The sequence below is a fragment of the Vombatus ursinus genome, unplaced genomic scaffold, assembly GCF_900497805.2.
Source record: "Vombatus ursinus unplaced genomic scaffold, bare-nosed wombat genome assembly UNPS02014791.1, whole genome shotgun sequence".
In the NCBI taxonomy this organism is placed as follows: domain Eukaryota; kingdom Metazoa; phylum Chordata; class Mammalia; order Diprotodontia; family Vombatidae; genus Vombatus; species Vombatus ursinus.
The window spans coordinates 2,074,582-2,086,622 of NW_020954569.1; the positions used below are offsets into that span (position 1 = coordinate 2,074,582).

The 12,041-nt window shown below is 36.6% G+C and overlaps 1 protein-coding gene across 2 annotated transcripts in view; it reads right to left on the reverse strand.

Moving 5' to 3' along the window:
• RELCH (RAB11 binding and LisH domain, coiled-coil and HEAT repeat containing) overlaps positions 1 to 12,041 on the reverse strand; it is a 133,004-nt gene that overhangs the window by 2,286 nt on the left and 118,677 nt on the right. For both annotated transcript variants that reach the window (XM_027868831.1, XM_027868830.1), the window contains exons 27-28: positions 8,523 to 8,611; positions 2,457 to 2,527 (exon numbers count right to left, since the gene is read on the reverse strand). In XM_027868831.1, coding sequence (XP_027724632.1) covers positions 2,457 to 2,527; positions 8,523 to 8,611 — 160 coding nt within the window. The remainder of the gene's footprint in view (positions 1 to 2,456; positions 2,528 to 8,522; positions 8,612 to 12,041) is intronic.

Genomic DNA, 12,041 nt, shown 5'->3' on the forward strand with positions numbered 1-12,041 from the left:
CTACTACTACTACTACTACTACTACTACTACTACTACTACTACTACTGCAGCACAATCTTGGAAAGGATGACAAAAATAGAGTTAAAAATCCAGGCCTATTTTTGTGTCTACAGAGCAAATCTTTACTTACTTGATGGATAGACTGTTTTAGAGGCCAATATTTAGCTTTATAGATAAAAATTTTACAATTGCAATTTTGAAAAACTAAGAAAAGCAATTTAGATCTACATTTTCTACTGAAAACAATCAGACAGTAGGAACCAAATATTTCTACAATCACAAGATTATATACTGAATAACTGAGTAACATATACCAACTGTATATATCTATGTACTTCAGATTCTGGCCATAAAATCAACCTCAAGCCCTTGTCATTAGAGATTTTGGAACATGAGGAATGCTTTTTGGAGAGATCTTTTTTCTCAAATGAACTAGCTCAGTATAATTCTCCGAAACAACAAGCACACAGTGATAGTTAATCGACGGTCAGCTTGTAGAAATCTAACATTATCATAGGAATCCAATCAGTCAGTTGGTCAACAAGCAATCTCTCCAGGCTTTGCTCTGTAAATCCAAACTGACTGAGTCATTACAACTCACAAAATAAAGGGTCACCTGCCATTATAGTCCCTAAAAGGAAAATTTCTAACACAAGTCAATAGCAGTGCAGGTGAGTGATCATTTCCCCCTACTATCCTGACACAAAAACATTTTTTATATCTTAAGACTTTTTCCATCCTTTTTTCTTAACAATGGCTAAAAAAAAAAAAAAAAATTACCCTACTAAATAGGGCAATTTAGTTAATTAATCTCTTTCTAAAGAATAGTTTCTTTTTACTCTGTGATGCACATAATTTTAAAAATCTTAAATATTAATATTTTGTTAAAATTTCTAAGACAAATTATCATTAAGCAGACAAAGCAGCTCTTCTCATACAATAAAGGCAATATAATGCCTTCTTTCAAACCAGGGGTAAGGATTTTTGCCAAAATAACAATTTTACACTGTTGTATGCTTTTGAAAAGCCAGCTTTATATACATCAAGTCTTCAAGATAAATACCTGAGTTACACGTGAAATTTTAAAATCCATTTCTAGAACTGTGTCCATTTAATTAGGTGTTTATTTAGTGAAGTCGGCAACTTCTTTCTTTCTATAATTATCAGACATTAACTTGTGAACACTTAAAGCAACACATTAAATAATTCCCAACTCTTCCCCCCAAAAGGAAGAATTTTCTAATGCTGTTTATGAAAAACAGAACTATAAAAAAAGGGAAGGTTACATAAAGGAAGCAATCTTGGGAAGTTACAAAAGCATTTCTCTTTTTTCAATATTGCATTGAAAATACACTCTAAATGAAATTTAACTACGAAGGATGTGAATGTGAAGTTTTTTTTGGTATGCAGAACGAACAGGAAGGATGTCTTTTGCATCTTTCCCCTCAACTACTGCAAACTAATCATTTTTCATGGAGTTTTTTTCCTTGAATTTATTCTAAAATGCTTTACAATTTAACTTATAAACCAAAGAAGGCAAATAATCTTTGCAAACTTTAATGCATTGAAAAAAAATGAACCTAAAGTTATTAGTGAGATAATAAAAGCATTCTCTGATATGAACAATTTGATGATCTTTGGAATAGAAATCTATTAAAATTTTTTGCTGAATGAAAAAAAAAAAACTTTATGTAATCTAATGATTTAACCATCTATGAACAAAAATCCTAACTATGGAAAAGAGATTTTACTTCGTAGAAGGTTTTAATTAGAGTTCTTATATCAATAATAGTTCAGTTAGAAAAATATGATATTCTACATTGAGTTTGTTTTATAACAAATTGATTTTAATAGTTAAATAGTTATTGTCCAAAGTTTTCTAATATGTGGTGCTGTTCATTCGTTTCTGTCATGTGCGACTCTTCTGACCCCATTTGGGGTTTTCTTGGCAAAGAAACTGGAGTACTTTGCCATTTCCTTCTCCAGCTCATTTTACAGATGTGTTAACTGAGGCAAACAGGGTTAAAATGACTTGCCCAGGGTAACACAACTATTAAGTGTCTGAGGCCAGATTTGAACTTCCAGGTCAGGCACTCTATTCACTATGCTAATATAAATCAGATTATAAAATGCTGTTCCTTTGTAGCTCTTCTTTACTTAACTCTTTCATACTTAAGTTGGTAATTTACTTCTCAGAGAATCTTAGTGCTAATGGTAGGTTAGAAACATAAATGAAACACTTAATAGTATCAAGTCACAATCCTTTCTGCATTATAGTGGCCTCATACAAATTACTCATAAAATTATACATTTTTTTTAGACTAAACTCTTGTTTTCTAACTATCTGACTACAAAATAATACAGAATTCAAGATACTGCTAATGTCTTATACTACATTTTGATGCAGAAAATGAATTAATTCACAGTGCTGGATGGTAATCTTAGCTTTACTTACCCAGGAGGCTCTTGGACAGTCTTGTTCTCTACCTTCTGCTCACATTCCTTTATCATGGAACTTAAAATAACCTGATGAAGAAGAAAGATCCATTGTTAATGCAATATCACGTCCAAGTCAATACACTTTCCCCCCACTTCTTGTCCAGGCCTGTGACTTCAGTAGTGTAGAAAACTGCCTATACCTAGGCAGATGTGCAATTCATAGTCTCAGATAATGGTTCGGTGCATGGAGAAGTTGCCCAGAATCACAGAGTCACAGGCAGGAACTGAATCTGGGTCTTTGTGGTTCTTTAGGCTGGGGTGGGGATCCTGCGGCCTCGAGGCCACATGTGGCCTTCTAGGTCCTTAGGTGCAGCCTTCTGATTGAGTTCAAGTTTTACAGAACAAATCCTTTTATTAAGAGGATTTGTTCTGTGAAGTTTGGATTCAGTCAAAGCCACACTTGAGGACACACATGGCCTCGAGGCCACAGGTTCCCCACCCCTATCTTAGGCCAACTCTCTCTCACTGTCTCTGTATGAATACACAAGAGGTCTTAAAGCCATATCTAGATGACAAGCTGTTGGGTATACTGTTCAGATGACTCCTGTATGGGAATGAGTTGGACTAGAGAGCTGCTGAGGTCCCTTCTAACTCTGAGGGTTTAGGATTATCCAGAACTTTTTTCTCTGTTCAAAATGCTAATATTTAACAACATGATGAGTATCAGTATTAGACAAATGTTCAGAAATAACGATTTTGAGATATTCCCGTCCCTGAGATGTATCTTACCTCTATCCTGTGGTTACCCTCCAAATATAAATGTTAGAGTATTAGATTTCTAGATGGGACTTCCGTACACAGACACACTCACACCCACATCCCCTTTGAATAAGCAGAGGCTGAGGTCAGTGTCAAGCTCTACACCATTTCCCTCTGTCTCGTCTAAAGTAAGGAAGAGCAGCAGTTTCATCTCACGGTGCCCAGCCCAGCACACGTGGGAGTCTGTGAGCCTCCAAATACAGCTGGAGGATGGCTATGTCAGCTGTGGCAGGAGGGCCAGGATGAGGAAGGCAATGCTTGCAGAATCTGTGCTGCCCCAGCTCCTGGGAGTTCTTTTTAAAGCTGTGTGACCTCTGCACGTTCCTGGCCCTTTTTAATTGCTAGAGGAAAATAACACAAGTATAGCCTTTCCTTACCTCTTTGAAGAAGGTCAGTCAGGGTGTAGCTGCTACTACAGCTTTGGGACTGAACACTTAAGCACTTCAAAAGAGCTGCAGATGACCTTGATGAGGGGGTTATCAGTTAGCAGGGGTTCAAGTTTAAGGGCCCATAATGGCCTGTAATGGACATGGCTCTGGAACTCTCTTATATCCTAATTAAATTCAAGGTATCTCTAGAGAGCTGTAAGTAGAAGTGACAATGACTAACTGACATAAAACTTTTCTATCGAAGTATACAAGAAAGTATAAAGTGTAGTAAGCTAGATGGAAGTTTTAACAAGAGAGTCACACACATATCCAGGATTCCATGCTGAAAAACAAGTCTGTCCTAGGTTTTTTTTTTTTTTAAAGGAATTACAGATTTCACAAAAACTAAATGTTACAGAAGCAAAATTCTTGGTCACTGGAGAACAAATTTATTTTTATTTCTGGTGACCAGCAAGATGATGGAATAGTTTTCTTCCAACCCCTTCAACTCTTCATCTTTCAAAAAAAAAAGGAATTATGCACCAGATGTAATTATACCTAAATCCTCACAAAAAGAGGACAAAATAGTCTCAGTAAGGTAGTAATCTTATAGATGAACACCAGAGGACTTTAAACTTACAGAATATACTGAACAACGCTGTCTGCCTACCATTGCCATCAGACCGGGGTGCAGTGGGCTAAAGTTTTGCAAGATATCAGACTTGCATGACCTGGCCCTCAGGGAGGGACCCACCCTCAGCGACTCTGCTCACACACCTACAAGAAGCAGTCTCCTCTGCTTGGTCACATGAAGGAGATGGAGCAAGAGGAATGAGGTGGGCTGAGAACAGCACTGGTTAGATATGGGCTATAGGAAAAGGAGACTAGAAGCTGAGCTGGGCTTAGTCCTACACTGGGAGGTTACTCAAGGCAGGAAACCAAGGATGGAGCACTCTAGATGCCCCAAAGTGAGGGGGCTGAGGTGACCCTGATGCTGAAGCTTAGTTGGTCTACTCTATAGCATGAATAAAGAGGGAGAAGTTAGAGAATAAGTGACCTGGATACAAGAAAAAAGGCTGAAACAACAAAGATAAAAGAAAAAACAAAACAAAACCATAATACACAAATATACAAACCAATGGAGAAGATCCCAAAAACCAGAAGGAAAAATGATCAAAGCCAGAAAAAAGAAACTAAAGCATGAATAGAAAATATTATAGTGTGAAGGAAAGTGAACCATTAGTACCTTAAAGAGAGAATGCTAAAGATCCCTGAGATCATGGAACAATATAGTAAGTTAGATGACTACCCATCCATCCATTTAAGTATAACTCACCTGCCTCCCCCCACCTCAATCTGATTCTCAAGTTGACAATGATCTGCTTCTTTTAATTTCAAATAGCACGGTTTCACAACCTTCCAATGTACTTAGTGTATAATACTGTGTATTACAGTAATCTGACTTTGGGTCATAATTCTAATCCTCCACATTGCAAAAAACAGTAACACTACAAGATCTGAGCTGTATCATAGCTTATATTTGTATTTTCCCTAACACTTACTATGTGGTTCTGAACAAAGCAAGTGTTTAACAAATGTGTATTAAATTAATAAAATCAATATATATTATGTGTTATACTTACTTTTATTGAATTTCTTAAAGTAATTTGCTGACATACTGTTCTTCCATTAGTCTAGAGTCTACAATTATAAAAACAGTGCCACTGTCTCTCCTGTTAAACATTGCCTAAGTCAATTTGGAAAATATGTTTACTGGGGGATCTAGGTTCAAATCTTGGCTTACTACCTGTGTAATCTTGGGCAAATCCATTTAATTGCACTGGGCCAATGGCCTTGTCTGTAAAATGATGGGATTACAGATAAGGCAACTAGATTAGTGATGAATTTGTTTTTAGACATATTGAATTTGAAAGGTTAGATATTTCTATCCAAGAGCAAGAGGTAGAAAGTTGGACTGTAGACCAGGAGACATTAGCAATGGAAACTATAGATTCATATGGAGGACGTATTCTTAAACCTTTTTCGCACCATAGAACGCTCTTGCAGTTTTGTGAAGTCTACAGATCTCTTCTCAGAATAATTTTTCAAAGTATAAAAAAAAAAGTTCACAGATCTCAAGAACCTCTGATGTAGATAGAGAACATGGCACAAGAACCTTGAGAAACACCCTTATCATGAGGTAGGAAGAAAAGGTCAAAGAAGAAACTCAAAGCAGCACATTATGACAAAATCCAAGGAAGGAGATGGTTTTTAAGAATGAAGGGGGTGGCAACAGGATGAAACGTTACAAGCAGAATAAAGAATGAAGGCTGGGAAGTACCTTAGGTTAAGTGGTAGAAAAAAAGTTTCAAAGGATTAAGGGCCAAAAGGAGAAACGATGCCTGGCCCATTTTATGCACTAATAAACATTTGTTGAATTAAACTAAAATAGAAGAGCAGAAAGTAGAGAGTATTATTCCTCACAGAACTTATCAAAGTGCCTCAGACATAGTTAGGTACTAAGTGCATATGTTTTTAATTGAAAGGAAGACAAGAAAGAGGTGGTTCAGGAAGTACTCATGTTCTAGAAGGCTGTTTTAGGACTCTGGAAAGATACAATGAAATTTTAAGATAGAATGGAGGGAAGCTGAGGGAACAGGGGTCTAATGGCCTGAAAATTTTTAGTCAATTAGGAGATAAATTACCAAAAGTAACTAATGTTATGGAGCAGCTACTGTGGGGAATTTAACAGACATAAAATAAAACTTAATTGCTAGGGAGCAGCTAGGTGGTGCACCAGCCATCTAGAGCACGGGCCCTGGAGGACTTGAGTTCAAATCTGGCCTCAGACATATACTACTCACTAGCTGTGTGACTCTGGGCATGTCACTTAACCCCAATTGCCTCACCAAAACAAACCAACCCTCCCCTCAAAAACAAAACAAAAAAAACTCAAAAAAAAATCCAACCCCAAAACACCACCTTAACTGCTAAACAGCAGTGAAGAGACAGTTTTGGATAGACTATAATTTTCAGAGCACCTTATGAGAGCAATGTTCCACAAGCCAACAGTGGGAATAGATACAGCAGAAACAGTGTTACCCAATCAATCAATCAACATTTATCATGAGTTTATAGATACAGCAGAAACAGTGTTACCTAATCAATCAATCAGCATTTATCATAAGTTTTCTATCTGTGCTAAGAGCACAAACAAAAACCGAAAATAGTCCTTGCTAAGGATCTTACATTCTGATGGCGGGGGGGGGGGGGGGCAACATAAAGAAAGAAAATATAAAGAAAGCAGTACATACTAAAAAATTCTCATCAGTTATGTTGTAATAGCGACTATTTTTCTGATATGGGCTGAAGTAGATAAGCATTGGGGTTTCTTCTCACTCTAAAAATCTGTCATTATGTGAAAATGAGGATTGGTTTTACCTTCTCTCAGTGTCTGATACATCCTCGCCACCTGGGTAGTGGTTCTAAGCGACCCTTAGTCTTTCTAAAAAATACCTTCTGGTTTTCCTTTATAGCTTCAGATCAATTAACTTCAGCCCTGATGTGTGTGTGTGTGTGTGTGAGAGTGAGAGAGAGAGAGATGGCGGGGGGGGGGGGGGGGGAGAGTGAGTGTGTGTGTGTTTTTGCTAGGCACTGGGTTTCAGTGACCTGCTCAGGGTCACACAGCTAGTAAGTCAGATTTGAACTCAGGCTGTCCTGACTCCAAGGCTGGTGCTCTATCCACTGCACCACCTACCTGCCCCTCTATGTTTTTTATGTCACTATTTTTTATGTACCCTATGTTGCCTATATGATCTTTATGTTTCTACAGTGGTCCTTTTAGAAAGCTCCCCTTTTCTCATCAATATTGTCTGTACTTTTGGAATTTTATTCTTAAGATCTTCCCATCTTTTCTAAGCTAACTGTCCATAAAGAATTTTAGTTCACGTGAACCCACATAGCCCTCCTTTGAAACCTGTTTTCTTCTCTGAAATTCTGGGGAAGAGTTTTCACTGCCTGTATTCCAAGTTGCCAATCATTTCCACACATGAAACTAGTTGCTCACTGTTGATGAGAATCAGATCGAGAAAGGAATTTCCCTTTATTGCTTCCTCACCTTTTTAAAGAGGAAACTGACATTAAAGCAAGTCAAGAAATTATCACCTCTTCTTATTGGCAGAGGGTGTTCAAGCACATGCCCTCTGTTACCATGCTTTCTTCTCAGAAAAATGGAGTTGGACTAGATGAAAGGTCCCCAGCAGCTCTAAATCTAGGATCCAATGTTCACTTAACCGAAGCTCTGTTTCACTATACTGTTATGCTTTTCTTCAGAGTCAGAGATGAGGGAGACAGGCCGGCAGGCGAGGCAAGTTTGGGATTACAGGGTATCCCAGAGGGAATAGGTGAATATGGCTGATCGTGGGGGTCTAGGCTGGGCAGGGAGCAAAGGAATCCAGAAGATACAGACAGACTGGGAAAATAGGAAGGGGCTGAAGGGCCAGTAAGTTCATTAAGAAAAAGCAAGTAAACAAGATTGTGGTTAGAGGAATAAAACTCAGGGTATGCAATTTCAGAAACAGAACAGTTCTAGGTGATGATGACATTCCAAAGAGTGGTCCTGTCTGTTCATCTGTTTCAACTTTAAATGACTACAGTTTATATAATAGGATTTTAAAAAAAATTTAACTTCATAAAAATGATCTTTCTGAAATATCTGAAGAGATATTTAATTTCATAAATAAATCTGTAGCACTAAGAGTGAACCATAATTTTAAAAAATAGTGAAAATAATCAAGGTTCTAGACAAAGCAGCAGAAATGTCTGCTTGAGAAAAAAGACATAAACTCATCACAAACATACATTAACAATGCCCACCAATGTTCACTGATGCTTACCTCATGCTCCGGTGAGAGGTGTTCCATATCATTCCTTAAACACCTGAGTCCTGGTAAAAAGTGATTAACCATTAAATCTTCTGAAATAACTATAGAGAGAAGATGGTTAAGGAATTAAAGCAAAGTGATATGATTTTCCCAAATACAGAAAGACTGGAAAAAGGATATCTTTAAACTTATTTATGTTCTATACATTTTCTTTTACTTTGGGTTTATCTTTGCATATTTTTAATTATCTCACTTTTTGGATAATTCAAGAGAAGAAAGTAATTTGTTAAATAAAAACACAATTTGCCTATATTTAAATACACCAAACTGGGTAAATTGTACTAAATGGGTCCCCTTACACAAGTTTGAAAAGCTGTTTTTGAACAATTATGGAGAATACAAGTAAAAGTAAATCACAAAGAATTTTAATTGGAAAAATACATTATTTAAATTTCCTGTGAAATTGTGTCTGGACATTGCTAATACATACTACCTCACTTGGAATTACTCATTAATGACTTTTCTGGAAATTAAACTCCTTTATTGTTAATCTGAAATATTTAAAACAAACAAAACTTGACAGAATCATACAATTCCATTCAACAAATACTTATTAAGCATTTCCTTTGTGCAAGACACTGTGATAAACATTTATTGAGTATATTCACTGAATAATATTCACTGAATCTTAAAGGTCATTTAGTCAAATCTATAAATGAAAAGGAACCTTTTCTTCAAAATCCCTACCAAATCATTATTCAGTTTCAGTTTCTATGAAGATAGGGATCTGAGGCAGCCCAAAGTGTGTTTAGGCATCTCTAATTGTTAGGAATCTTTCCTTCACATCAAGCTGAAATCTGTCTCTCAAAAACCTCTAATTGTTGCTTCTAAATCTATAAAATAAGTCTAATATGCCCCACACATGACTATCCTTCAAATATTTCAAATTAAAGATCTCCTTTGTCCTCCAAATCTTCTCTTTCCTGGTTAGCATTCTGGTTCTATTAAATGATCCTCATATGACATAACTTCTAGTCTACTTACAATCATGGTTATATCCTTTTGAACATGTTCCTTAATTCCTAAAACATGGTTCCCAGAACTGAATATAGTTTTTCTGATATGGTCTGACCACTGAAGGGTTCAGTGGGACCACTAATGCCCTTAATCTAGATATTAGACTTCTCTAAAAACAAGTCTAAGGTTGCTCTAGCTTTTTTTTTTTTTAAAGTCTTATCTTTATGTCACTTTCCTTTCTAAATCTACTTCTTCCCCTATTCTTTTCAGTAGCCATTCCTCTAAACAAAGATGAAAAAAATTCAGTAAAACAAACCAGTATGCCAACCAAGTCCAATAGTATTATTGTAGTAATAATAAATTAGCTTTTTGAGAAGCCATGTAAAAATTTTAGCTCGTATTGTTTCTGAGTTAACTATAAAATTCTAAGGTATTTTTCACAATGACACTTTTACACCACAATTTCCCATCATATATTTGCGCAATTTCTTTTTTCAATCTAAATAGAAGACAATATTTATCCCTTAGCAAATTCATGTTAGTTTTGGCTCATCATCTTGTCTTTTAAAATCTTTTCAAATTTTGATTTTGCCATTCAATGTTATTAGTTCTCCATCCAAGCATTATGTTGTTTTCAACTCTGATAAGTTTGCCTTTTGGCATCTTCACATCTGATGGGAAAAATATTGACAAGGATAGGACTGAATAGGGTCATGTGGCTCATTACTACGGAGCTTCATGTTAAGATGGATTTGTTAATCAACAGTCAGTGAGGGTGGTTCTCTAAGTATGAAAGCACCAAACTGAATCACAGGAATGTTCAATCCTCTACCCTGGAATCCTTTTCCTATTTCCCTTTGATCTTTTACTTTTCCTAACCTGTCAATGTTCAACCCTAATTCCTACTTTCTGCCTCCTCATCAAGAGTTGAGCAATTGAAAAAGGGGAGGAATAAAATTGATTCCATAGATCAGCCAAGCCTAGAACCTTAGAGAACAACAAGTGCAGCATAGGAAACATGACAGCAGAAAATGGAACAGGTAATTCATAGAAGAGATACAGCAATAAAACCTCTATCTATTTACAAATGTACAAAACATGGGTTATTAATAATAAACAAAATGAGAGACCTGAGACCAGGAGGGAAATTTGACCTTAGAGATTATCAGTCAGAAATCACAGGGTAGGAATCATGACTAGAATGCAGATATGGAAGAATATATCTTATTTAAATGACACGAAAAAATACAAGAAGCAGTGGTGTAGTCTGAAATAAAGACAGGAGGGGCAGCGAGGTGGCGCAGTGGATAGAGCACCGGCCCTGAAGTCAGGAGGACCTGAGTTCAAATTCGGCCTCAGACCAAACACTTTACACTTACTAGCCGTGTGACCCTGGGCAAGCCACTTAACCTCAATTGCCTAAAAAAAAAAAGAAATGAAATAAAGACAGGATCAGGGACCACCTTTTATATTAATATTGCTTTATTAATCACATTATTTAAAAAGATTTACTCTAGGGAAAACCTGAAAACAAAGAGGAGAAACATGTTGAAATTATTTGGATAATAATTAACGGAGAAAGAAACAAAAGCAATATTGTCCTCAGAGGATACTACAGACCACTTAGATAGAAGGCAGAATTAGGTAAGAAATGTAGGATACAGATCTCGAACCTGGCATGAAGGAAATAAATGATAATGGTGAGGAACTTCAACTATTTCGAATGATGAAGTCTTCTCTCTGCTAAAAGCAGAGTAGCTAATAGTAGCAGACTTCCATTAACGATCATTCAACCCTTCAAAAAATGGAAGAAGTAAAAAGAGAAAAAAGGCTATTTTGAACCAGGTTCTGACCAATAGTTTTTTGATGAAGAAGAAATAATGGGAACCTTGGGGGTAGGGGTGACCACTTAATATCAGAATTTGTGACAGAAGAGGAAAATAAAGCTGGTTGTAGTCTGTCATGCCTCAGATTTTAGGAGCTCAGATTAAAAAGTTCAGAGAAATAACAGCTTAGATCCAATGGTTAATAGTTAATAAAAGAAGTTAGCCCAACATGGATGGGAAGTGTAAAACTCTGATGAGAAAAGCAGAAATTATTGAGATGAGGAAAAAGGGAAACTAAAGATCATTATAAGATCATTGATTTAAAAGCTGGAAGCTACCTTCTAGCTCAATCCTTCTCATTTTACAGATGAAGAAAATTAGATCCAGATAGGTAAAGTGATTTGCCCAAAGTCATACAGATAGTAAGTAGGAGAGCTGAGAACTGAAGTCAGGCCCCCAACTCCAAATCCAGCAATTTTTTTTTTCAGGCAGTTGGGGTTAAGTGACTTGCCAGGGTCACACAGCTAGTAAGTGTCAAGTGTATGGTCTGAGGCCGGACTTGAATTCAGCTCCTCCTGACTTCAGGGCTGGTGCTCTATCCACTGCGCCACTTAGCTGCCCCTCAAATCTAGCAATTTTTCTACTGAACTATATTGCATTTCCATCAAAAGTCAGCCTGAATTATAAA